A 24,752-nucleotide genomic window follows, 5' to 3' on the forward strand; every position below is an offset into this window, starting at 1 on the left:
AAAATATTGCGGTAATATTCTCAAAATTTACCAAAACAATATATGTACCACAAAATATTAAAAAATAGTAAAAATATAAATCGCATAAATATGTAAATCGCATTCAAAATAATTATTTAACTGATATGCTTATCGTAAGCATATGTTGTGAATTAGACAACCAAATTGTTCCTTGAGTAGCATATATAGGGCCTTATATGGATTTATTATTTAGCCCATCGTAGGGCAATGGCGGTAACAGTTCCAGTATAGTGCTGCTGCTGCTGGTCCTCACAGCTGAAGCGCAACTCACCTTCCAACGTTGCAGCCTTGCACTCAGATAGTGTCCTGGGTGTGTATTGAACAGCACGAGAGCAGCTTCCGGAGTCCGGACTTGGGTGATTGGATCTCCAAACAATGATGGTCTCTGAACTCATTCATGCCGGTCCAACAATGGAAGATTCTCTCGCAACCTCTCTACAGACCATATAGAAGGGGCTTTGAAATGTGCACACAAAATCAAAGAGGATCAAGGTTGGACTGCATGGTCGGTATATAATCCCCACTGTGCAGATCGATTACCCAGCAACCATTGTTTCTACAGTAGATCAAATTATTTGTATGGTGGGAACGTGTAGATGAAATTTACTAATCAAAGCCACGCATTAAATACGGGTCATGCGTGGCAAATATCAAAAAAAAAAAAATAAAAATTATATTGGAAATACCCCCACAATCAGATCATCACATTAAATACATCCTTTTTTCCTTTTCTTTTTGCTGTTCACATACAAATACAATGCAAATTTACTTTTAATAGTTGACAACATGGCTTCGGACATAATTTCTATAGATATTGTAATTCTATCAAGGATTCAAATTGTTCGTGAGCTTGATTTTAATTTATGTGAATATAAGTGACGTTATTTCTTGTGCGTAAGGATCAAATTTATTTATGGTTATATGTCTATTAATGTGTGCATATGTATGTAACTCAAACTTCGAAATTTGATTACGCTTGATTGTTTATTATTGATGACGCGCTACGTATTTGATTTTGGAAAAGAAGCCCAACGTATAAGGAACGCCGGGTCGTAGTCGCGTTTTACGTAAATCTGAGACACCAGTTTCACAGGTTGTGATTGAATGCAGAGAAGGGACGTTTAGCGAGCAGGATGGGGAGTCGTCTACTCCAGCAGGGTTATTTCTTCCTTGACTAAAAATTCAACAACTTCCTCATCAACTTCATCGGTTTCTAAGTTATCCGTATCGATATCTGTAAAACATAAAAAGTTCATTCATTAACAACAGCTACGAATTTGACCAACGAGATTGGAATTAAACTTACGTCCTCGGAGCATGACACGACGACTCTTTTGATCCTTCCATTCGGCAATGCGCTTGTTGCGGTACTCCATGAAGGTCTCGCGCAGCTGGGAGCGCTTCTCAAGCAGCTCCTTGGAGGCGCGTGTCAAGCGTAGACGATCCTTCTGCTCGAATGCTGGGTAGTACTTCTTTAGGTTCTTCTTGATCTCCTTTTGCTTGTCCTCGCCGAGTAGCGTTGGAGGCCGAGGGCGCCACAGAAACTGTACAAAGTTCTTAAGAATAGTACGCTTGATGATGCGACCTTGGAAGGTGTACATATTGAAGCCGGTATCTTCCTTGACCTTCCACGACGATACGCCAGTGACGACATAGCGACCTGTTGGATCCCATTCAACCTCCGAGGCTCGGAAATGATCTGGTGATGCGCTAATTATGTAATCGTTTGTAGTATCCACAAATTCAAAGGTGCCCATGGTCAAGTTAGCCATCACTATGAATTGACCGCGCGGAGACCAGAAAAGATGCGTGCACGACTTCTTTTCCAAACGCTTAACAAGGCTCGGCTTAACACCCTTGTTGACCTCGTAAAAGCTAACGTTTGAAGAGTTCGGTTCGCCGTGTATAATGGAAAATTTGTTGCCAATGGGCTCCCAGGCAAATGCCAAGATAAGTTCACGAATCTCCACCGAATCGACGGGAATCTCTTTCTCGCGCATGTGGAAGATCTCAAAGTTGTAGAACATGCCGAGGAACTTCACGTCCAGCTCCTTCTTGTCCTTCTTTAGCTTCGAGTACCGATCAACCTTGACGCACAAATAATCGCCCGATTTTTGCCAATGCAACTTACAATCGGCCACATTGAAGAGGTTCTTATTACGAATCTCACGCTTCTTGGGAATTTCCATAAGCGTAACACGAGCGGGTATCTGATTCTGTTCTTCCACCCAGTAGGCAATCACGTTGTCCGTGGGCGACCACGAGAAGCCGCGAATTCCTTGAATCTTGATCGACTTCAGATCCAATAAATAGAACGATGGCGTTTCGTAGATGTGTATCGAGTTTTCGCCCATGCGTGCCACAAACTTATCGTCATGTGACCAACGGAACATTGAAAGCACAGACATGCCATCAGCAACAAATGAACGCTTCTCGGCACCGGTACGAATGTCCCAAATGATGATCTTCTGGCCCGTTGGCGTTGGTCCATATGTGACCAAATAGCTTTCGCAGGGTGAAAATTCTACAAACTGAGTGCCGGGATGGGGGAACTTTTGGATTTTCTGGAAGCTGCTACCACCCCAAATGGCCACGCCTGGCTTATGGAAAGTGACCACATAGGTGCCCAATGGTGACCACTTCACAAATGTGTCGGTGAAGCGTTCACGCGTCTCTAACTCATTGGGTTCCGGAAGCATATTCTGCCAAAAGCCAACCTGAACGCAATTGGGTGCAGTTTCGGCTGCCACACAGTACTGATCGTAAGCATCGGGATCATTGATGAAATTGTACAGATCGCTCTGCACCTTGAAGGGCTGCACGGTTGGCGGTTCCCATTTCTCCGGTATGTTTTCATACCTGCAAGCGACAAAATATTGCAATTTGTGTTTTAATCAATAGTATCTACAGCTGAACTCATTTCTTACTTTTGGAAGTCCGTAAACAAGTTTACAGCGAATGTGTAATTCTTGTCCAGACGATAATTGTTGAGTTTCTGCACAGCATCCTCGGCCTGACTGGCATGCTTATACTCCATGAAGGCGTAGCCCTTGGTTTTACCTTCATCGTCGACGGGATAAACAACATTGACGATTTCTCCGCAATTCGAGAAAAGCTTGTTGATTACCGACTTCAGCTTTTCAATACGATTTGGCTCAACAACCGGCATGTTGTCAACGACAACGACGCTTTCAACACCATCGGCTTCCGAGGGACGTTGCGCCAGCATATCGCCAAGCAAATCTGTAATATTGTAAGCATTATATTTAATTGACCACAAGAGACACAAAACCAATAATTTGAGGTTATGTTTGTTTTTGCAATAGTTGGCGGTGTCTTGCAAGCAGCGTGTGATGTGCTGGCAAGTGTTCAACTTGCCTTCATCGCTGATGTTGTCTACATAGTTGGGTGGATCTTCAAAATTCGGTTCCTCATTGTAATCACTATCGTTAGCATCGGCTCCCGAATGCTCCTCACTTTTCTTTTTAGCCATTTTCAGCGATTTAATTGCAAAATATACACGGCAGCCAATTCCCCGCAGTCATCAAACACACACGCACATAAGAAAGGAAATCAGAGTGGTTGCAACTTCTATAGCAAAGTACACATAAATTAGGCTTTTCTATAAAATTTAGTATTTCTCTGACACTCACATGGTCACACTGAATCTACGAAATTTTTCACTCGGCTAATTGTTATGATTGTTAGCATCGATAGTGTTCCTTAATTTATTAATAGCAATATATTAACTATATACACAATTAAGGATCACGCATAAAATATTTTTAAATGTTATTGATGTTAAAAAACATGCGACTTAAATAGCTTTGTCTCTGTTATGTTATGTATCTGTTTTATTATATTTATAAAATTCTTATTCTCGTAAAGACAAGTAAAGTTTTTAATGTTTTTCATATGTTTCGACACATCAAATAAGGCAATGTAGTAAGATTTTGAAATATACTTAAAAATATCAAATTTGCTCTCCGGTATTATTCGAATTTCAGAATACTTTTCATTTTGCCATTTATGATATTTCTTAAAATTTATTTGTATTTGTTTTAGAAAATCAGATGTGTGAAACAAACATATATAAACACGGAGAATCAAATTATCTATATGCTTTCAAAAAGTCCGCAAACTCACCGTTTAAAGTAACTCGTCGTTTTACCCAAGCAGATATACCAAAATGTTAAAGAAAGACTAACCAGCTGAATCTTATTAGGAATTCTGTATTTTGGTATACCTACTGGGCAAAAACCCGTATATTTAAAAATTAGGCTTGTGGTCACACACCGACACATAAAGCAGCTTTAAGAAAGCTTTTTTTTTTAAGAAAAAAGTCTGAATTCATCTAAAACCTGCACGAGAATAATGAAAACGAAAAGAAATATATAGAAAATGAAACTACATATTGAGTGAAAAATTAAATAACCCGGAATAAATAATGAATGTAACCGTCTTGAAACCATAAAAGCAAGTTGATATCTTCCAGGAAAACCAAAAAATCTTTTACTTAGCATCAGAGTTGCAAATGTCTCCAAAGAGAAAAGTTAGAAAAAAGTGCAAAGAATTCAATATAATTTGCGATAAATAACTCAAATAATGTGTATGCTACTGAAAAAACGTGCAAAACGCCAGAAAATGCGAAAAGCTGTTATCCAATAGAGAAAAATTCCGATACACCACAGCACCTCCTCCACCGTCTGCGTCTCCGTCACCATCTCTTAGTCAGTTCCGTACGCACCCGCAACCCGCACCTGACGCCACCTTCATGGTCTTTCTTTCGTTCGTTCGCTGACTCGTTCTGTCTACGCCAAAGTCAACTAAAATTTAACAAACCAACTAACCCACAAATTCACAGTGCAAAAAAAACCAAATTATACATGCCATTGTAAACAATTAGCGAAGACGCAGAGATCTCAGTAATGAAAATCTGTTATTGCATATATTCAGAGTGTATGTGTGTGTGTTAATACAATAAGAAATGTAAAAAACGGCATAAGCAAAATTCTATATGTACTTGAAAGTATATGTATACATACATATATACGAGTATATGTGTACATGGAGAAATCGCCCAAAAACGTTCTACCTCACTTTCAATGCATGTGTTCTGTATATGTGCTACCTTTTTTTTGTATATGCGCAAGCGAAGTGCGTTGGTTGCGACACGCTCTCGCAATCGCGCAAGTGAGAGGAGCCAAACACAATGAGTGCTCCATACAAAACGGAAAGTGACACAGTGAGAGCGTTAGAGTAAGAGAGACAGTGTGTATAGGCGCCTGTAGCCTTGATGGAATGTATGAATGAATTTCTCGTTCATAGTGTGCAAAGTGGCTTTCGCAGATTTCATTCTTCCAATGAGTCGCAAATACCTTAAGTCAATTGAGAGTTGGCCAGCTGTCAGTTAGTTTTGAAAACAAGCGAAATAGTAATAATGGTCAATAAAAACATCTCATATATGTATATTGAATGTATTGTTGTTGTTTTTCAAGGGACTTGTGCATGCTCTCAATTGGTTGAATTCAAGCTTTGCCTTATGCGCGCTCTCGTTCTCTCACGCTCTTTTTGAGATGATGCCTGTTACATCTTTGTTGCTTGGAAAAATTCGGACATGTATTTGCTTCACGAAGTTTTTCCACAGTGTTTGTCTACACGCCCACATAGTGTGCGCGTGTGTGTGTGTGTTGTCAGTGTATTGAAAAAGTAAAAGTCGCCCTTTCGTCGCCGTCTGCTTCTGGTTTATTACCGTTATTTAAAACAAAAAAGAGAATAAACGCACAAATTAAAAGTAAAGTTTTCTTAGATGCTAATATCGGTTTTCATTTTTTATAGCAATGAACGCGTTTCGCAAACAGTAATAAAACCGTGGCGTCGTCTTTCATATTGTGCCAAAAGAAAAGAAAACGAAAAGAAAGTAAAATCAACAACAGCATCAAAGCTACAACACCACCTACAACTATAACTACAACCACCACACAAAAAAGAACGGCAACAACAACAGCAACAGCACCTTCAACAACAACAGAAAATAATCAGGAAAAAGTTACAACACTAATAACAACAACAATAGGAATACTCCAGTTATCGGCTGCAGTCAACTTCACTCACAGGTCGTCGACGTCGTTGTTGTTGTTGTTGCTGTTGTCATTCGTTTTGGGAAGTTTGTGCAGCAGCAGGCTCTGAATGTCTTTATGCTTTAATCATGGTGTATTTTGCCACCATCAAGAACAACACCGACACTATACGCTGCTATATTAGAATCTTTCTGATTACAAATCATGACAGAAGGACATGAAAGGTAAGTGCTTGTTGTTCTTCGTCCCCTATCTCTGATTCATATTGAATAAAGCATTGTGAAGTTGCTAGTAACTCTTGCCTGAATGGGTCTTGCACTCAGTTTAATTCACGCAATTACTGCCAATTTAAGCTAAGCGAATTTTTCTATATTGAAATTAAAAATACTGAGCAAATTATTTTTTATTAATCTAGCAACAGCAGAACTAGCAAGTTGGGCATGAATGAATTGTGTGACTCATTTGTCTCGTTCAATCGAAGGTACATATGTATGTGTGCATCCATATACACAGACACACATACTTATATGTATATCGAGAACGTCGCGTCTCCACATAGCCTGTCTGTCGCCACATTTAATGAATGAAATGGAATGCCAGCAGCAGCTAGCTTGTTTTTCTCTAATTGTTTTTTGTGTTTAAGCGTAGCGCTCCCATTGAAAATGATGTCACTCGCCCTGCCCCTTTAGCTCTCCATTTGCCGTACATTAAGACACTCACAACAATATACTATTTTGATATTGATAGTTGGTTTCATTCATGTCTTGACTATACTAGTTCATATGTATTTGATACATATGTAACAAAAAAACAAATGGAAACGAATCTATTATTTGATGTGAGTATTGCATCGAATTTCTATTGATTAATATACAAAAATAAATACTATAGATGTGCGCGCTCTTTAAGTAGGGCTGTTAATTAAAACAAGTGCAATCTCTACTCATTTGATGAATAAATACACTCACATATATGCATCGATAAAATGCATGCACTTCAATTGGAAATGTTTCATTCATATTTTAAGGTTGTCCTTCCTCACTCATACACACAAACATATATATGTATATGTATGTATATATAAAGTGTGGGCGTCTCTTAAACGGTTCGCAACACTTGCACTTATTACAAAAAAAGAGAAATACTGCAAAATACTGAAATGTTGCCAAGATATGATTCCGAAATTAAGTGCACAACCAAAAGGAACTTTATAATCACATATGTATATATATGTGCATATATATGAATACCCATGCATATGTGTGTAGATGTGTGTATAGATCATAGACAAATAAGTTGGGCACTTTGCTGCAGCAACAAAGTGTGTGCTGCACACATACCCTTGGTCGTGTTCTATGTTCGTTTCTCACGATTTCAATGTTTCCCACGCATGCGCTCTATTAAGAGTTTGCCAATTTAGGATTTTGTTTCTGCTGATTTGGGGACTTTTAATTCCTGCTTGAGGCAGGCTTGTCTTGTGTCTGTGTATGTATATGTGTGTGGCTGACTTTGTGAAGTTGTTGCTGACAACACCTGTAGTTGTATGAGACACACACACATATACGTATAATAAGCGTGTCTAGCATAGTGGCAACTCCATTTTAATAAAGTTGCCACTTTCTAGCACAGTAAAAGCTTTGAAATTGTGCTAAGGAAATAATATCTAGGGCTGCCACATCTAGATAGTGTGGCAACGGCAACATGACTCGGAATTCATTCATGACACTACGACAAGGCGGCCGCATAGTTATCCTTGGCCAGACATGCTGACGTGTGCGCCTTACCTTGAGTAGAACTATCATGATTCTATATACTATATGCATCTGCAATTCTACATCTATATGTATGTATATACATATGTATGTCTGTACGTATATCAAAATGCATGCGCCTGCTGCAGTCCTTGACACAGCAGTGACGTCGCTGCCGTCTACTTTGGGCGACACTCTGTGTTGCTGCATGGTTCATTCTGTAAAATTGACTAAATCTAGGACAAATGTGTGTATTCAGCATGACGTCGAGTCTTCATGGGAAGGGGTAAAGGGGCAGAAGGAGGGCAGACGTCGAAAGGCAAAGCCAAAGCCAAAGCCAAATAGACTCACACTTTATGAGTGCTTACAGAAACTCCCATTAAAGCTTTTTTCATTGAGTAACTTCACGCTTAAAACTCCAAATTCAAACTTCTGCGCAGGTCGTAACATGCTTTGCTCGCTTATTTATTGTTGTCCTCATCAAATAAGGGACGACCTGGATACAACATTCATTATTACTCCCTTTCATTCTGCTGCTGCTGTGAATTTTAAGAATGAATTCTGAAAACGAACCAGTGCTCCAGAGTTTCATAATTTGAAAATTTGTTGCTACCCTTAAAGCCACACACACAAATACATACACATGCATACATATGTGCATGAAAACAGCATATCGTTGTTTTGTGTATTTTTAACACAAAGGACTTCATAGTTATTTTTAAGTTACTTTTTATTTTGTATGTCATGATGAGTAAATACGTTGACAGGTCCTGGAAGCGTGTGGGAATCGATGAGCCTCGATGAGTATTCTCTGTTAATATGGCTTCGATGGCCGAAAATTGAATTAGCCGAATTAGCGACACTTTTAAGTTATCGCGCCAGGGATATAGATGACAGTTAATGGGCAAAGCTATCACAGTTATTGCCAAGCAGCAATGGCCTCCGTTTCTTACCATAAGAAATGCAGTTTACGGCGCAAGTTGAGCAGGTGCATCCGCTAACGATAACTCCGCACAAATATCCGAGAATCGATAACTAAACTTCAAAATTTCATTATTTTTTTATTACAGCGACTTCTTAGTTACAGTACGCGCACAGGTAATGACCAGAGACGAAAGCACCGAGGGCTGGCTACCGCTGGCCGGGGGTGGTCTAGCAAATGTTTCGATACGGAAGCGTGCTAGACTATCCCCATTGGCATCGGGTCATGACTACATCATCTATGGGCAAAGAATCTCCGATCAAAGTGTAAGTTACAATGTAGTGTATGATATCGAATCGAAAAATGGCAAATACTCATTGGGATTTATTCCCAAATCTTTTCCAGGTCATCTTAAGCTGTGTCATCAATCGTGATCTGAAGTATTACAAAGTAATGCCAACATTTCATCACTGGCGTGCAGGCAAACAACGCAACGGACTAACATTTCAAACGGCAGCCGATGCACGCGCCTTTGATAAAGGCGTTCTGCGCGCCTATAATGAACTAATTGATGGTATGACCTGAAGTAACTACTTTGCTCATATATCCCGTTTAGATGCATGCTGCTTTAAAACAAAACATACACTCGATCTGTCTTCAATCCATGCATTCTGTACCTTTCTCTCTCTCCGCATAAACTTCTAAATAGTTTTTGAAAGCCCTCTTTACACCTTGTTTTTCTTTTTTGACATTCAATTTCTACTTTAGACCTTGCGTTTAGAATTTTTGCCTTCATTAACTAATGCAGAACTAATGTTTTATGCTCTACTTTTTTATAAAAACAAACAACAAAAAAACTTGCTACAAAACAAAATTAACAAATCATTAACAATTTAATTGGAATTGTGCAATTTGTTTTAACATTACAAAAATTAAAACTTGCAAAAAATCAACACAAAAACCATTCAAAAAACATATAATTTCTAACAAAATTGGTAAGTGTTTTAATGAGGTTTCCTTTCACCTAGTTTGTCTTCTGAGTTGCGTATGCTGCAAAGGCTATTTAGAATAATCAAGAATTCATTTACAAGCACTTTATATGCATTTGCAGCATGCTAAACTTATGTAGCAATATAGAATAGTATTTATTTTCACTTGGTTCAATGATGAATTTAAGAAATCTGTAGTCAAAAATTGCTTATACACACTTTCAACTGCAATCTTTATGCTGTTCGCTTTAAACTGTTAAATTTCAAATGCTCTTTACAAGCTTCTCGTAGTTAATTTGCAGTGTGCCTTGTTCTCGACAATTATTGATAAACCGAACTATTGCCATGGGGAATTAAAATCATTTTTGTTTTGTATATACACGCAGGACTGGCCAAATCAAATCCCACAATAATATGCCCACCATTGACCAAATATGATTCGGTTGGTGAAGATGATGTATTCATGGTAAGTTTATTTAATATTTTTAATTTCAATCAATCATAATAATACTTTGATGTCCTTACAGACCCTGGACTTACCTGTGGAAAGCGAAAGTTTACAAAAGATACATTCAAGCCCCGAAGGCAGTGAAAAAAGTCACAGTAAATTGAAAAATAACATTAAACGCATTTTGAAGTTGACACTAAAATTAAATATGTTTTCCTTGTTGCATTACAGAAAGCGCAAGCGACCGTCACAAGGATAGCTACAGCAACAATTCCGATTCAGAGAAACTACCAGCGGCGACCATACACTACATATCGACGGACAAAACATCAACGGCTCCGCCGGGCAATGCGGGCAGCTCATCGGATGCACCACCGCCGCCGCCGCCAACAGCAGCCGGTCAAATAGCGCCGAGCGAGAACTATTCATACGTAACGCTGACCGCTGTGCATCATGACTATAACTATCCGGTGGTGGAACAGCCGGTTGGCGCACAGGTGTTAAATGCCCGCCGCGAATCGATCACTGCTCTAAAGAAGCGCAATGCACTGGAGGCGGCACAGGCGATGGCCGCCGCACAAACGTCGGCATCGTCGTTGGCCGCCAGCAAGCCATTGCACAAGCCAAATGTTTCGGATATACTCAAAAAGGAGACACGATTGCGTTGTCGCTATTGCCATGAGCTGTACAGCGAGGATTTCAATAGGCGCGGTGCCTGTGAGTATGCGCCGGATCCGATACGTAGCGGTTACGAGTGCATTTCGGGCATGGGCTGTGCGCGCTGTATGATTTATCATTGCATGAGCGATGCGGAGGGCGAGACGGCGCAGCATCCGTGCGATTGTAGCATTAGCGAGGCGGGCTGCACCAAACGCTGGTTGGGCCTGGCGCTGCTGTCCCTGTTCGTGCCATGCCTATGGTGTTATCCGCCACTGCGTGCATGCCATTGGATGGGCATACACTGCGGTATCTGCGGGGCCCGCCATAAACCGCATGTCTGACATTTGGAGGCTAGATTGCAAGGACAGTACGATGACGACCCCAGCACCAGGCCCAGAAACGAGCACCATCCGCAACCCGACGAGCAAAACTACAAACGCCAACTGCTGCGACTCAAGCAACGCCAGTCGCAGTCTCAGCCGCCACCCCAGAGGCACTTCTATAATTGGGAGCTGTCGCACAGCCTTGGTGCCCCACAACAGCAACCGCCAGAGCCGCTGTACCTAATGCAGCCGCGCAGCAGCAAGGCAGCCCAGAACGATTACGGTCGGCTGATGTTCTAAACATGTATATGAGAACCACGACAACCACAAAGACGACACCCATCAAACAAACGTTGTAATTGTGTGGTCGCCTGTTTTCAGCAGTTCAGATTTTGTTGCGAGTTAGAGCTTGGGTTTAGTTTCCATCGTTTTTGTTTTTTTTTTTTTTTTTTGTAACCATTTGATTTGCCATAATTTATTGTATATACATCAGTAGAACACATAACACACTTCCAAGAGCATATAGCATATACCATTAATAATTGTCATTTATTTTTTAAGAGCTGTCACTTAACTATAATTTTGTAAAAACTGGGCTATTTGTTTAATTGTTTTCACATTATTTTTCATTTTTGTAATTATATGATATATATTAAAAATATTAATGTACATGTATATGCTTAATGAATATATTTTTTCTTAGTTAATTAAGTTTTTGCTACTTACATTTTGTTTACAATTTAAAATTGGAGAACAGTATTAAAGCCAAGGCAAGGCACAAGAGTTATACTACTTACTTATATGCAAATATATTTCTATATTTCTGTGCTTAATTCCAATTCGTTTATAGCTTTAACAGAGCAGAGCGTTTCCCCTCTCTAAGAATGCAGCGCGTGCAAATTTTTTTGCCTGATAACTCACAAAGACAACTCAAAGCGCAAATATAACAAAAAGAGAATAAACAACCACAATATTGTTAAAGAATTACAATAAAAACAAGAAAAGAAAAGTAACAATTGAAAATATATTACCCCTCAATTGAATTACAAATTGTTTTTACAAAAAAATATATATATCTATCAATATATACCAATGTTAAAAGCGAGCAACGTCAATTTCAACCAACAGCGTTTCCAAATGCCAAAGAATATTCATATTTTGTCCAGGTTGATTTTAGAAAATTATTTATATTTTAATTTCGATTAAAAAAGAATGTTTTTGACTCTTCTTAGGGCTCATGAAGATTCAAAATATTTCTTTTGCCAATGAAAAACAAAACTTTCGGTTTTAACTATTATTTTGAAACAATAATAAAATTATAAACAAAAACATTGCATTAAAGAACCAAATCGTTGAAATTACGCTTTGAATCGCTTACAAATCCGTAAATAATAACTATAATATAAAACAAACTAACAATAGTGAAAAACAATTTGTAATTTGTGTACAAATGGACAATTTCATTAGGAAATTTTAAGATCCTCTTTAAACTTGTTCATTTGTCACATTGAGGATTAAATAAAAAATACTTAAGTGTTTTCCAATAAAAACTAACTTAACAAATTTATATGCAGCTATATACTGATATATAAATGAATGTGTATAAAACGTATGAAGAATACAAATAAAAAGGATTACTTATGTGCAAAGAACCTAAGTAATATTTGTGTATTCAACATGAAATTAATAATAATAAAAGCATTAATTTATTTCTTACTATAAATGCATATTTATTCAAAAATAAGCAAAGGTTGTGCAAAAACACATTAAAAAAGCAACAAAAAATTATATTAAAACAAAAAAAAAAAGAACAAAACCTTTAAGAATGCGGAAATTTGTTTGTAAAAAATGTAGATGCGGTATCTATAAATAATTGAACAAAAGTTGTTTAGATCAAAAACAAAACAAAAAAACTTATCACAAAAACACAAACAAAAAAATCTTTGAACAAAGAACAAACACTCAACAAAAAGTACAAACTGTTAAATATACATATATAATTTAAAATTACTTTTTATTGTTTAGTTACAAGCTACAATAATTTTAACATCTAAAATGATCCAGAAGCATGCCAACATAAATACATTAAAAACTCAACAAAATCACAACATGCGTAAATACTACATACATTAATTGTATGAATTTTCAAATTTTAACTGTGCATAACCAAAAACACATTATTAAACATTCTGAATGAACTAGGAAACCAACTAGGAATCAATAACAATAGTAAATCTTATTCGATACATTAAAGAGATTAATAGTTAATAACAGCAATTTGTTGAACACCAAGTAAGTAAATAACATGACATTTTCAACATTTTCAATAAAATTTTTTTTGTTATGAACATAATACATAAAATGGAATTCACCTAAATTGTATATGCATAAGTAGCCGCATATAAAAGATGGCATTAAAAAGTAAATAAAATAAATAATATATTTATTCATATAAATGTATTTGAAAATGTGAACAAGAGAAATACAAACAAATAAAACACAATTTAATAAACAATAACAACGCGTTTCAATCTCTTATTTCAGTCTGGCAACTCCATGTATCACAGCATGTATATATTTCGTTGTCAGCTAGCTTTTTATATCATGTAGAAAGATGGCCGCAATATGTTCAAAAGCATCGGTGGTTCAGTGGTAGAATGCTCGCCTGCCACGCGGGCGGCCCGGGTTCGATTCCCGGCCGATGCAAACAAATTTTTTTTAAAAAGTATTTTATTTATTGTTAGTGTAGTTTTTATGCAATGCAGCATTGCTTTACTACTCAAAGTAAAGACAGTTGCTTAAATATATATTTTATTTACAAGCTAATGCAAATAATCAACGCATGGATGAGATAATGAGGAATCTTGGGACCCTGAATCACAATACCACAAAACGTGATCCCACTTGTAGTGTACACTTTATAGAGTAGGTGAATGGTGACGTAGTCTCTAACTGATTGAATTGTATCAATATCGTTTTAGTTCGACTGCATCATATAAAGATGAGCAGAAATTCGTAAAATGTCTAGTGTCCAAGTCGGAGGATTTAGAAGTTAATAGTGTTTTAAGACGTAAGCCCGTGGAACTGGCAACAAATCGGTCGTTATTCGAGATTGGACACAATTTTGAAGATGTTCCAAATTGGCTGAGCATCGAGCAGCCGGTGAAAACTCCATTAAAAAACATTTTGCGGTACATGGTGGAGAATCATTTAAGCACAACCGTCCAGATCGAAATAAATACAATGTATTTTAATTGTCACATTCTTGTGCTGCAATCGTATTCAAAGTTCTTTTTGGACCTGGAGGTGGTTCCGTTTGCGGTAACATTGCCTGAGGAAAAGGTATCGCAAAAGGCATTCATGCTCATCTATAAGTGGATGATAAGTGATGAGCCCATCCTGGAGAGAAAGAGTATTCTTGAAGTCTTTGTGGCAGCTACCTACTTGAGAATTGAATCGCTATTGCTTCACTGCTGGAAATACTTTAATATTATCGAGTGTTTCAATGAGGACACTGCTTGTATTTTGTACATTGAAACGAAACGTAATCCAGCATTAGATATTGTGCGTAGTATAATGTTAACGCGAATTCGGAAGTTTCTACTTACATTTGTTGCAACTCGAGATTTTTTCGATGTTCCGCTGAACCATCTAATCTATCTGCTCAGTTCCAATGACATTTGTGTCAATACGGAAGTTGAGGTAAGGCTAGATGAATTTTATAATAATTGGTTTGATTTAAGCATAGTTATTATACAGATTCTCTTTATTATGGTACGTTGGCTGGGACATGATTGGAAGCAGCGTCAAAAATATGTGAATAGCTTAATTCCTTGCATACGATTCGATTTGATGCCGCTCTGGTATCTGCTTTATGTACGTCAAGTGGAAACACACAAATTGATCAAAAAGCTGATTAATATTCCCAAAGTAAATGCCACTTTTAACGAGACGATTTCCAAGATAACTTCGAAAATGTACGGAGAAAAAACGAATGCTAAGAGTTTTAAGCAAGGTACAGAGCATCGACAATGGATACAGGATGAAATGTGTCCTTACTTCCATCATATAGCCTGTCCGTATACGCGTAATATAAATTTTATTCAATTTGAGTCGTATTTAACAGCATTACAACGACAAACTCTTAATAGATGGGTTACAGTTGAACTGATTGATTTAAAAAAGCCAAAACAATGTTGTATTGCACTGCACAATTTTAAAATTTAAGGTCCATTAAAAATACGTTATAAATTTGGTCATTTGCCATTCACATGATTGTGCTATATATTTTAGGTCTGGCAGCGCCAACAGCTGTTTTTGGGTGGCAGATTTGTTGTTTGGCGATTGCCAACAATTTGTTGTGTGAAGGAAGAAATTAAAATAAAATGGAAAAGCTAGAAGCTCTTAAAATATCTTCAATGCGTCCGCGGAGCAATATACTCGATCGACCGCTGTCGAAAGGCAAATCTGAGGTATCACAGAGCATTGTAGCGCTACTATTCAGTGAGATTGTCCAATACTCCCAGAGTCGTGTATTCACAGTACCCGAATTGCAAACAAGGTAACAATATTATGAGAAAGCAAATGCCTGCATATTAATGTTGCTTACATAAGTAGATTACATGAGTTGGGCCAAGATGTGGGCACACGCATCATTGACCTGTATTTTATGCGCGAACGTAGCGCCAAGCGCGAAACAAAGCTGACGCAGATGCTGCTCTTTGTGAAGACCACCGTGTGGAAGAATCTGTTTGGTAAAGAGGCCGAGAAGCTGGAGCATGCCAACGACGATGAGCGCACTTACTACATTATTGAAAAGGAGCCGTTGGTCAACACGTTCATAAGTGTGCCGAAAGACAAAAGCTCTCTGAATTGTGCCAACTTCACAGCTGGCATAGTTGAAGCGGTTCTAACTCATTGTGGATTTGTAAGTTCAACGGCCATATTAAGCGTATAATGTTTATAACTATCATGTTTTCTTTGTTATTGTAGCCTTGCAAGGTAACCGCGCATTGGCACAAGGGTACCACGTATATGGTTAAGTTTGAGGACTTTGTCATTGCCCGCGATAAGCAAATGGAGGAAAAATAGCAATATAATCAATCCTATACATACATTAACAAAAATATATTAACTCTATTTTAATTCGTTACGATATTGCGTTTAATTTTCACACGTTGCAAAAAAGAAATAATTTGTACACTTAAATAAACTTGAACTGACGATCCTTGTACGCAACCTGTCCCGAACGGTATTTCTCCTCGCGTGCATCTCGCTCGCTCTTTAGCGCCCAAGCGTAGACAGCGATGGGCAGCACGACGGCAAAGAGACCCATGCGGAAAGAGTGGCCAGTGGGTCGGAAATGCTCATAGTTGGACACACGCATAGCCTGGAAGCGCGCTAAGCCCGCATCGAACTAGGAACACGTAGAGGATAAACATTTGTCAATAAGTAATGATGACATAACCAACTTATTCTTTTATTTTACTTACCACAGTGCCGCCTTCACCGGTGGCATGGCGAAAGGGATTCGAGCTCTGCTTCAGGTATTCGTTGCGCAGCTTGAGTGTGTGCTCATGCTTGCGCTTGATGAACGCCTCCTCTTCTTTGGTTAAAACCATATTTTTGATTTTGCTGCGAAATTCCCACTTTCGAGTTCTCAAGCAACAAAAGCAAAACGCTGAAACAGCTGACAGCAAACAGCATGAAGCAGTACCAGTTTGCAAGTCACAGCGACACGTTCCCACATTGCGAGTGCAGAGAGTGGCAGGGCAACTCTGGCAAAAAGCGCTTATGGAATTTCGCAGCTGGCAATGCCGTTCATTTGTCGTTTCAAATGTTTAGCAGTTTACCAAACGAAAGCACATGAAGTTTTAACTGTTTATTTAAAATTGAGGTGAAAATATTTGTAATTGTGGTAAGTGTATAAAGTGAAATTTGTGTTAGCAATGCCTTAAATTATAATTAAGTTATTTGTTATTTGGTTAATTGCACAAGGATACGGCTCTTTTCGGTAAAGTCTGCTGCTTCGTTACATCTCCCAAACAAACACCGTTATGCGCACGCTCATAACCTTCGATGCTCTCACAATACCCGACCATATATTCACAATATCCTCTCTGTCTCTCGGTCGCTTACTCCCCCGGGAAAGGAGTTGTGCTCACTGCGCATGTCCTGTAAAGTGTTATGCGCAGATCTCGTGTCAATGTCCTGTCTGGAAACTTGTTTAATTTGATTTGAACTGCCCCTATCTCAAAGGGTTTTATTGTTGTTGTTGCTTACGCTTAACAAAACGTGCTTTGCCATTTAAGCGTATTCAGCTTTCGCTCAATTTAAAGTTAGGTATACTAATTTGTGGTAACAAATCAATACTTTAAGTCAGACCATTTTTAATCAGACACTGCGCAAGACAAACTTCGTCCTCGTCATCTCACATTTAACACTTGTACTGCTCAATAATGAGAGCGAGATGCAGCAAGTGAAAGACATTCAGAAATAAATAGTAAGTGCATAAGAGAGAGCGAGGGCAATAGTGTGAGCGACAAAGCTGAGCAACCTAGCGCGCATGTTCTGCGTAGTTGGGCGGTTTTTGTTGTTGCCTATGACTCGTTACTCGTTTTTGTTGTTTTTGTTTGTAGAGTGCACTTGGCTTAGCTCGTGTTCGTTTTAGGGTGTGGGGTGTGGACTATAGGAGCAAGGGATTGGGTGGTTGTTGGGCACGCGACACGCTTACCTGCTTTAGGGGTTGTTGTTGCCGCGGAGTTGCGCATTGTTCGCATTGCTTGCCCCGTCGTCTTTCACTTGCCGACTGTCGTACGTACTGTAAAGTTCTCAGTTGTTGTTATTGTTGCATTGTTTGCCGTTACAGGATTTGTGGTGCCTCAAATGGTTTAATTGCAAACGCAACGTGCTCGTTTATTGATTTTTGAGACTCGCGACTCCAACATTGATTCGGTAAGTTGTATTTGTATACATATTTGCAAATATTTTTACTTGCTATTTATTTATTGGTAAATTATTTCCATAGTTTGCCAGCATGAGTGTAAAGTCGAGCGCAAGGATTAAGAAACGGCGCTCCGCCGAAGCGGCTGCAGCAACTGCGTCAACTGTCACAGGCTCGGGCTCCTTTGCCGCCATCGGCAGTCAGCAGCGCCTTGGACTTTCCGCAGGCGGAAGCAGCAGCAATAACAACACAAGTTTGGGCAGCAGCAACAATAATGCAACATCAAATGGCAACCAACAGCAGCAGATCAACAAGAAGCACAATTTTGTGGGACGCAATCCCAACTTCGACACGGACGAGACCAAGTTGCTCATACAACTATGGGGTGATCCAAAATTGCAGCGCACTCTGATAACCACACACAAGAAGCATGCGGTCATCTGTCAGCTGGCAGCCAAGATGCAAGAGTATGGGTATCATCGTTCGCCCGAAGAGATCACTACACGCATCAAGAATCTCAAATGCTTCTACAATCGCCTCAAGAAGGACAAGGAATGCGGCTTGACGGGTGAAACGGAACCCAGCTGGAAGCATTTCGCTGAAATGGATGCCATAATGACGCGACCCATATTCAGTGTGCGTCCAAACGAGGTGCCGGCGCCATCTCTAAAATATCAGCTGGAGCAGGCGCTCGAGGAGCATGCGGAGCGGCGCAAGCGGAGACAAGAAAATGGTGAAGAGATGACGGACAGTGACAATGAGGAGGATGACATGTTGCTCTCATCGCTGGTGCCCAATGGCAAAAACAAACGGGATGCACCAGTCAATGAGGGCAATGCTGATGTGCAGCTGGATATGGATGCCAGCGAGGAGACGTTTGTTGTGCATGCCGGCGACAAACGAGCGGCCGCCAAGCGACGTAAGCTTTCCTCAGAGCCCGAGCTCGATGTGGATGAAACGGCAGCAAAGGAGACGCCACGCATTAAGACTGAACAGCAGGAGCCAGCCACAGAGTCAACTACAACTGTAACTGCAACTACAACAGGAGCAACAGCAAGCACAGCAACTGTTGCTGCACCAACAGCAGCTGCAACTGAGGTGGAAGAGGATGATGACTGCATGCTGTTGCCATTGCCCAAAGAGGAGCCCATCGATGTGGATGCCGTGGACGAGGCAAACGAATTACCACCAAACACAGCTACAACTGCAGCAGCGCCTGCCACACGCGGTGTGATGCCGACGTTAGCGGACATGCTGCAGCTGCCCAAAGCCACCAATCTGCTGCCGTTCAGTGGCGCCAATGTTATCATACCGGCCAATAGCATCAGCAATAGCATTGCCCAGCTCAACAGTACAGTATCCACCAGCAATAGCAAGCTAACCGCTGGGAAGATCTCGCTGGTGCCCACCAATTTCCTTATGCAACCCAAACCCACGAGCAATGCTACAGCGGCCAGCAAAGGTGTCTCTGTAGGCACAGCTTCTGGCACACAGCTGCAATTGCTTCAGAGTGCCATCAATCAGGGTGCACGCTTGATGATTAGCGGCGCAGCGCCAACGCCAGTCCAGGCGGCGGCCAACACGGGTCTAGTGACGGGACCCGGTGGCGTTAAGTTCGTGCTGGTGAATGCGGAGCAGGCAGCCGCCGCCAAAGTGGCCGCCACAGTCAAAACGAGTGCCGGAACAGTGGCCACAGCAGCATCCTTGCCACACCCACAGCAGCAGCAGCCACAACAGCAGACTAAGCTGCTGCAGCCAAGTGAATATAATCAGCAACTTGTTCAACAACAGCAGCAGCAGCAGGCAGTACAGCAGACGCCTGCACAGCCGCAGCAGCAACAGCAAGAGAAGAAGGAGGAGAAGCGTCGCGCACAGGAAAAGGCACGAGAGGAGCAACTGTCAAAGCGTCACATGACAAGTGAGTCACTTATGAATGCACAAAGTCAAACAGTCGATAATTCTTCTGCCTTGTCTCCTGCCACAGCAATGCGTATCATGTTGCGTCAGTTGCTCAATGCCCAGAACGAAGCCAATGAGATACAGCACAATCGTCTCTCGCTGGAACGTGAACGTCTCGATTGGGAAAAGTCAATGGGTGAACGCATCATCACCTTGCTGCCGAGCTTGTTGCAACCAGCGGCTGCTGCAGCATCGGTAGCAACTGCAAACGCTGTGCAACCGACTGCCACACATCAGTCACCGCAGTTCATTGTATCGGGCACAGCAGCTGGAACGGCAGGACAACGCTTGCAGCCACCCAAGCTGCTGTTTACCACCGCGTTGCCCATGACCAATGGCACAGTGTCCATGCCACATATACTGACGCCAAGCAGTGCGCTGGCCACATCGCTGCCCAAAGTAATTGCAGCACCCGCCCCATCCTCATCATCATCCTCAGCAGCAGGGAGTACATCTGCAGGAGCAACTGGTGGTGGTAGCATTATAGCGAAGCCAGTGGAGATTTGCACTCAAATTAATGATATTCAACTAATAACGCCCAAGCTGGAGAAAGAGGGTTAAAAATGGTCAATGTCCTAGAATTTAGATCTAAGCATCGTTCACAGTGATCTCTTTCTCCTTTAAACAGATAATACTCGAATAAACTATACAACAAATGTGTTTATTCCTAACGCACGAATTCGATTAACAATTATTTAAGATCTATAGTTACAATTATTTAAGTTCTAGCTTGGATATCATACATGTGTTTAATGAACATTGATACGTTCCATGTCGCGGATCTCCATAATATCCGTTTTCAATCGCTGTTTGACTATCTCACGCCAAATCGCCTCACGATCTTGATTGTTAACGATGCCCATGCGTTGCAGCGATGAATCCGTAATGCGGAGTAACGCTCGTCCCGTAATGATATGCTGGTGAATAGAAAGAAATATTTATCAGTAGGCCAAGTGAAAAACATTGAGAAAAAATTAAAAAAAAAAAAAGAAATTGTAGTTTGTTTAAATTATCAGAGAAACGCAAAGGAGTCAAGTCAAATACATATATAAAATGACTGCAGCATATATGAGATATAGCAAGGAGGAGCAGCCTCACAGGTGAGTCTAACTTACTGTGGCAAATAGATTTTCGTATTTGGTATATTCGCCACAATGACGCCGATACCACTTGAGCACATCACTCACAGTCCATTGATAGACAGCTTTGGGTCGCGTTGTTTTGGCTCGCGCCTTGTTCTGTGTCGTGTTGCTTGTTTCTTCACCCATATTTGAATATTACGCGGATTACCAATTAACCAAGTCACTGGTATTACCAGTTTCTTACTGTGTTTATATTATTCTATGGGCACTTTCCTTCACCTTTTGACTTCACCTTTTTCCACTATTTAAAACAATTGCTATATTTTCTCTAATCTCCATCAACAAGAGTTGTAAATTCTACTTGCATTACATTAGAGATGTGCATTTGCTGTATTCGTTAACATTGGGATTTTAATACACACTGTTGTATTGAGTAATTTTCGATAGGCATCATTACATAAATATCTTTAGCCAGATATGTATAATTGTTTTTTTTTGCATTACAACTATTCTTGAGCGGTAAAATAACCTTTTGTATTTATGAAAACAAGAGAGCATTTCAAAAAATTGCAACTTTTGAAAATTACAATTACAATTAGGTGTAACTACACTATTTTTTGTAAACGTGGTTGATTTGGTATATTTTTCTGGTATTAAAAAGCATATTATGTGAATCAAATTGCGGTCACCCAGATCGTGACTGGCGCTTAATAACAACGACGACTGAGAAATAATCATCATAATATAAAAGTTGAGAAAAACACGCAAATACCCAATACATACATAGTAGCGCAATTGCAAACTAACAATTGAGTTTATAACTTTGTAGTGTACTAGCAAATACACATTGATTAATACGATTTGCCAGCTCGTTATCAATTTTCATTTTCCATTCGACGCCGCAGCAGTAGCAAAATGGCCGGAGCAACACTCTTCGAACGTGCCCAAGCTTTGTCCAGCGTGAATCGCGAGGAGGGCATTTCACTGCTGAATAAAATTGTACGCGAACAGGAAGTCGCCGAAAACGATGAGGAGCTGATACGCATCAAGGAGCAGGGCATTATGCAGCTGGGTGAGCTCTACAAACAGGAGGGCAAGGCCAAAGAATTGGCAGATTTGATCAAGGTGACTCGACCGTTTTTGAGTTTGATCAGCAAGGCAAAGGCCGCCAAATTGGTGCGCTCGCTCGTCGACATGTTCCTCGATATGGATGCTGGCACGGGCATTGAGGTATGTAAAGCACATTCAATTATTCCCTTTTTTTTTTCTTAAGTTTCGTTTTGCTTGTTGCAGGTGCAACTTTGCAAAGACTGTATAGAGTGGGCCAAGCAGGAGAAGCGCACATTTTTGCGTCAATCGCTGGAAGCACGTCTCATTGCCTTATATTTCGATACGGCTCTCTACACGGAGGCTCTGGCATTGGGCTCGCAGTTGCTGCGTGAACTGAAGAAGTTGGACGATAAGAATCTGCTTGTCGAAGTCCAGCTGCTGGAGAGCAAAACATACCATGCACTGAGCAACTTGCCCAAGGCACGCGCTGCTTTGACATCGGCACGCACCACGGCGAATGCTATCTACTGTCCACCCAAAGTTCAGGGTGCCCTCGATCTCCAATCGGGCATTCTGCATGCGGCCGATGAACGTGATTTTAAGACGGCGTTTTCCTATTTCTATGAAGCATTTGAGGGTTTTGATAGCGTTGACAGTGTCAAAGCGTTGACAGCTCTCAAGTATATGTTGCTGTGCAAGATTATGCTCGGCCAGTCCGATGATGTGAATCAAATCGTTAGTGGCAAATTGGTAAGTAATTATTGGATGTTGTTAATCATTTAGTTGCTGTATACTTATGCTATTTCTGATAGGCCATAACATATTCCGGCCGTGATGTGGACGCCATGAAAGCTGTTGCGGAGGCATCACACAAACGTTCGCTTGCTGATTTCCAGCAGGGTTTAAAGGATTACAAGAAAGAGCTCGCTGAGGATGTGATTGTGCAGGCACATCTGGGCACACTTTACGACACTATGCTGGAGCAGAATCTTTGCCGCATTATCGAGCCATACTCACGCGTTCAGGTTCGTCTAAATAAAATAGTCTATATTCCTTTCAAGCATTTATTTTGACATTCATGACATTGAAGGTTTCACATGTGGCGGAGAGCATTCATTTGCCTATGCCACAGGTTGAGAAGAAGCTATCACAAATGATTTTGGATAAGAAGTTTAGTGGAATTTTGGATCAAGGCGAAGGTGTGCTTATTGTCTTCGAGGAGACGCCTGTGGATAAGACATATGAGCGTGTGCTGGAAACCATACAAAGCATGGGCAAGGTGGTAGATACACTTTATCAGAAGGCCAAAAAACTATCATAAGTGCACAGATCAATTGCCCACAATTCTCTACTACTCTCCTCCCTAATCCGAAAGAAGAAAACACCTCAAAGCGTCCACTTCAAATAACATCTGCGAAATTAGAAGATAAATATACATTTTTGGGTTTCCTCTGGTATTTTGAAATGAGTTTCCACAAGAACCAAAAAAAAAAAAAAATCAGAAATCATACACACATCCACATCTTTGTAATTTTCTGCAAGAACTGGCCGATTGATTAACAGCTGATAAAATAAACAATTATTGTTGGTCAATAGCAACTACAATAATGTGTAAACCATAATAGATTATTTCTAAGCATAATTATTCAAAATATAACTGCGAGTGCGATATGATAAGCAAAATTAACCAATTAATGATAATAAAAAAAATCAGGAAAAAACGGACACGGTCACAAAAGTACTGGGAAGAGAGAAGATCAATACAATTCAATTGATATTTGGCTAATTTTATTCAATAATAAATAGTTGTAAGTTTCGTATTCAATCGTTGTTAATGAAAAAATAATGTATTCAACCATAATAATGCGTCAGTCCCAAACCGCCTCTAAAGTTCGATTGCCCACTGAGTGAGCCGCTAATCCACTTGGATGCATTGCCGGTCAAATCCAGGCGAGTGTTACGATTCTGCGAGGACCACAGATTGCTGGCCCAGACCAGGAATATTCGTGTGACGACGGAAACGAAGTCGACGAGTTGGCTGAGTGGCTCGAAATGTTTGAAACTGCTGTGGCATCGCTTCTACATATGTATGTATGCACTGATGGCCATAACGACCAGAATGAGAATGCTGCTGCGTTGCATATGTATGTAGTTGCTAATAATGTTGCCTAGAAGTCTGTTGACTCTGGATTGATGATAGCTTGTTCCTACAACAGGTGCTTATATGTATACACCAAGCAGTTTGGGAAGCACCTAGCATCGTTCACTATTAACCTTTCTGTGGTGTGAATCACCTTATCTGACATCTTAAGTTTTTTGCTTTATCAGCGGCTTCTTAAAGTGGGATTAAATAATGTAATGTCTGATTATATTGCATTGACGGGGATTCCTTAAATATACATACATACATAAGTGCAAAAATGTTTTTCATGGCTGAGATTGCTTAAGAAATAATCATTTCTAACTGATGTAAGCTTATACATGTATACATACATATGTAGGATGCAACCTAATTGTATTTAGT

General features: G+C 40.1%; 8 protein-coding genes and 1 non-coding gene across 12 annotated transcripts; 6 read left to right on the forward strand and 3 right to left on the reverse strand.

Annotated features, from left to right (window-relative positions):
* Nucleotides 1–733: 733 nt before the first annotated feature.
* On the reverse strand, nucleotides 734–3,591 carry LOC132788552 (eukaryotic translation initiation factor 3 subunit B). The gene is made up of 4 exons (XM_060796025.1): nucleotides 3,400–3,591; nucleotides 2,949–3,264; nucleotides 1,328–2,880; nucleotides 734–1,255 (listed from the first exon to the last, which is right to left on the reverse strand). The coding sequence occupies exons 1-4, from the start codon at nucleotides 3,512–3,514 to the stop codon at nucleotides 1,167–1,169; spliced, it is 2,073 nt and encodes a 690-aa protein (XP_060652008.1). The 5' UTR covers nucleotides 3,515–3,591; the 3' UTR covers nucleotides 734–1,166.
* A 723-nt stretch (nucleotides 3,592–4,314) lies between these two features.
* On the forward strand, nucleotides 4,315–12,027 carry LOC132788554 (sprouty-related, EVH1 domain-containing protein 1). 2 transcript variants are annotated; one of them, XM_060796027.1, is made up of 7 exons: nucleotides 4,315–4,573; nucleotides 5,860–6,325; nucleotides 8,923–9,100; nucleotides 9,180–9,348; nucleotides 10,216–10,229; nucleotides 10,291–10,366; nucleotides 10,443–12,027. In XM_060796027.1, exons 2-7 carry the CDS (start codon nucleotides 6,306–6,308, stop codon nucleotides 11,210–11,212), a joined length of 1,227 nt encoding a protein of 408 aa, XP_060652010.1. In that variant the 5' UTR covers nucleotides 4,315–4,573; nucleotides 5,860–6,305; the 3' UTR covers nucleotides 11,213–12,027. The 2 variants fall into 2 exon arrangements, with proteins under 2 accessions (XP_060652010.1, XP_060652009.1); XM_060796026.1 differs by lacking the exon at nucleotides 4,315–4,573 and having other exon boundaries at nucleotides 10,150–10,229.
* Nucleotides 12,028–13,829: 1,802 nt separating this feature from the next.
* Nucleotides 13,830–13,900, forward strand: Trnag-gcc (transfer RNA glycine (anticodon GCC)). The gene has a single exon. It is a non-coding gene; the product is annotated as a tRNA-Gly (tRNA).
* Nucleotides 13,901–13,978: 78 nt separating this feature from the next.
* Nucleotides 13,979–15,496, forward strand: LOC132793630 (kelch-like protein 40b). The gene is made up of 3 exons (XM_060803640.1): nucleotides 13,979–14,119; nucleotides 14,176–14,896; nucleotides 14,954–15,496. The coding sequence occupies exons 1-3, from the start codon at nucleotides 14,037–14,039 to the stop codon at nucleotides 15,419–15,421; spliced, it is 1,272 nt and encodes a 423-aa protein (XP_060659623.1). The 5' UTR covers nucleotides 13,979–14,036; the 3' UTR covers nucleotides 15,422–15,496.
* A 9-nt stretch (nucleotides 15,497–15,505) lies between these two features.
* LOC132793631 (trafficking protein particle complex subunit 5) lies at nucleotides 15,506–16,507 on the forward strand. Its single transcript, XM_060803641.1, has 3 exons — nucleotides 15,506–15,755; nucleotides 15,812–16,121; nucleotides 16,187–16,507. The coding sequence occupies exons 1-3, from the start codon at nucleotides 15,580–15,582 to the stop codon at nucleotides 16,283–16,285; spliced, it is 585 nt and encodes a 194-aa protein (XP_060659624.1). The 5' UTR covers nucleotides 15,506–15,579; the 3' UTR covers nucleotides 16,286–16,507.
* On the reverse strand, nucleotides 16,330–16,888 carry LOC132793633 (NADH dehydrogenase [ubiquinone] 1 beta subcomplex subunit 4). The gene is made up of 2 exons (XM_060803642.1): nucleotides 16,687–16,888; nucleotides 16,330–16,610 (listed from the first exon to the last, which is right to left on the reverse strand). Exons 1-2 carry the CDS (start codon nucleotides 16,813–16,815, stop codon nucleotides 16,398–16,400), a joined length of 342 nt encoding a protein of 113 aa, XP_060659625.1. The 5' UTR covers nucleotides 16,816–16,888; the 3' UTR covers nucleotides 16,330–16,397.
* Nucleotides 16,889–16,976: 88 nt separating this feature from the next.
* LOC132793628 (AF4/FMR2 family member lilli) lies at nucleotides 16,977–20,767 on the forward strand. Of its 2 annotated transcripts, none has more exons than XM_060803636.1 (4): nucleotides 16,977–17,111; nucleotides 18,063–18,148; nucleotides 18,222–20,055; nucleotides 20,122–20,767. In XM_060803636.1, exons 3-4 carry the CDS (start codon nucleotides 18,231–18,233, stop codon nucleotides 20,655–20,657), a joined length of 2,361 nt encoding a protein of 786 aa, XP_060659619.1. In that variant the 5' UTR covers nucleotides 16,977–17,111; nucleotides 18,063–18,148; nucleotides 18,222–18,230; the 3' UTR covers nucleotides 20,658–20,767. The 2 variants fall into 2 exon arrangements, with proteins under 2 accessions (XP_060659619.1, XP_060659620.1); XM_060803637.1 differs by lacking the exon at nucleotides 16,977–17,111 and adding an exon at nucleotides 17,818–18,007.
* On the reverse strand, nucleotides 20,744–21,555 carry LOC132793635 (protein aveugle). Its single transcript, XM_060803645.1, has 2 exons — nucleotides 21,212–21,555; nucleotides 20,744–21,013 (listed from the first exon to the last, which is right to left on the reverse strand). The coding sequence occupies exons 1-2, from the start codon at nucleotides 21,362–21,364 to the stop codon at nucleotides 20,846–20,848; spliced, it is 321 nt and encodes a 106-aa protein (XP_060659628.1). The 5' UTR covers nucleotides 21,365–21,555; the 3' UTR covers nucleotides 20,744–20,845.
* On the forward strand, nucleotides 21,051–23,847 carry LOC132793629 (26S proteasome non-ATPase regulatory subunit 11). Of its 2 annotated transcripts, none has more exons than XM_060803638.1 (5): nucleotides 21,051–21,196; nucleotides 22,084–22,408; nucleotides 22,472–22,978; nucleotides 23,041–23,253; nucleotides 23,319–23,847. In XM_060803638.1, the coding sequence occupies exons 1-5, from the start codon at nucleotides 21,150–21,152 to the stop codon at nucleotides 23,547–23,549; spliced, it is 1,323 nt and encodes a 440-aa protein (XP_060659621.1). In that variant the 5' UTR covers nucleotides 21,051–21,149; the 3' UTR covers nucleotides 23,550–23,847. The 2 variants fall into 2 exon arrangements, with proteins under 2 accessions (XP_060659621.1, XP_060659622.1); XM_060803639.1 differs by lacking the exon at nucleotides 21,051–21,196 and adding an exon at nucleotides 21,848–21,928.
* The last annotated feature ends 905 nt before the right edge of the window (nucleotides 23,848–24,752 follow it).

Source organism: Drosophila nasuta, chromosome 3 (assembly GCF_023558535.2).
Source record: "Drosophila nasuta strain 15112-1781.00 chromosome 3, ASM2355853v1, whole genome shotgun sequence".
Lineage (NCBI taxonomy): Eukaryota > Metazoa > Arthropoda > Insecta > Diptera > Drosophilidae > Drosophila > Drosophila nasuta.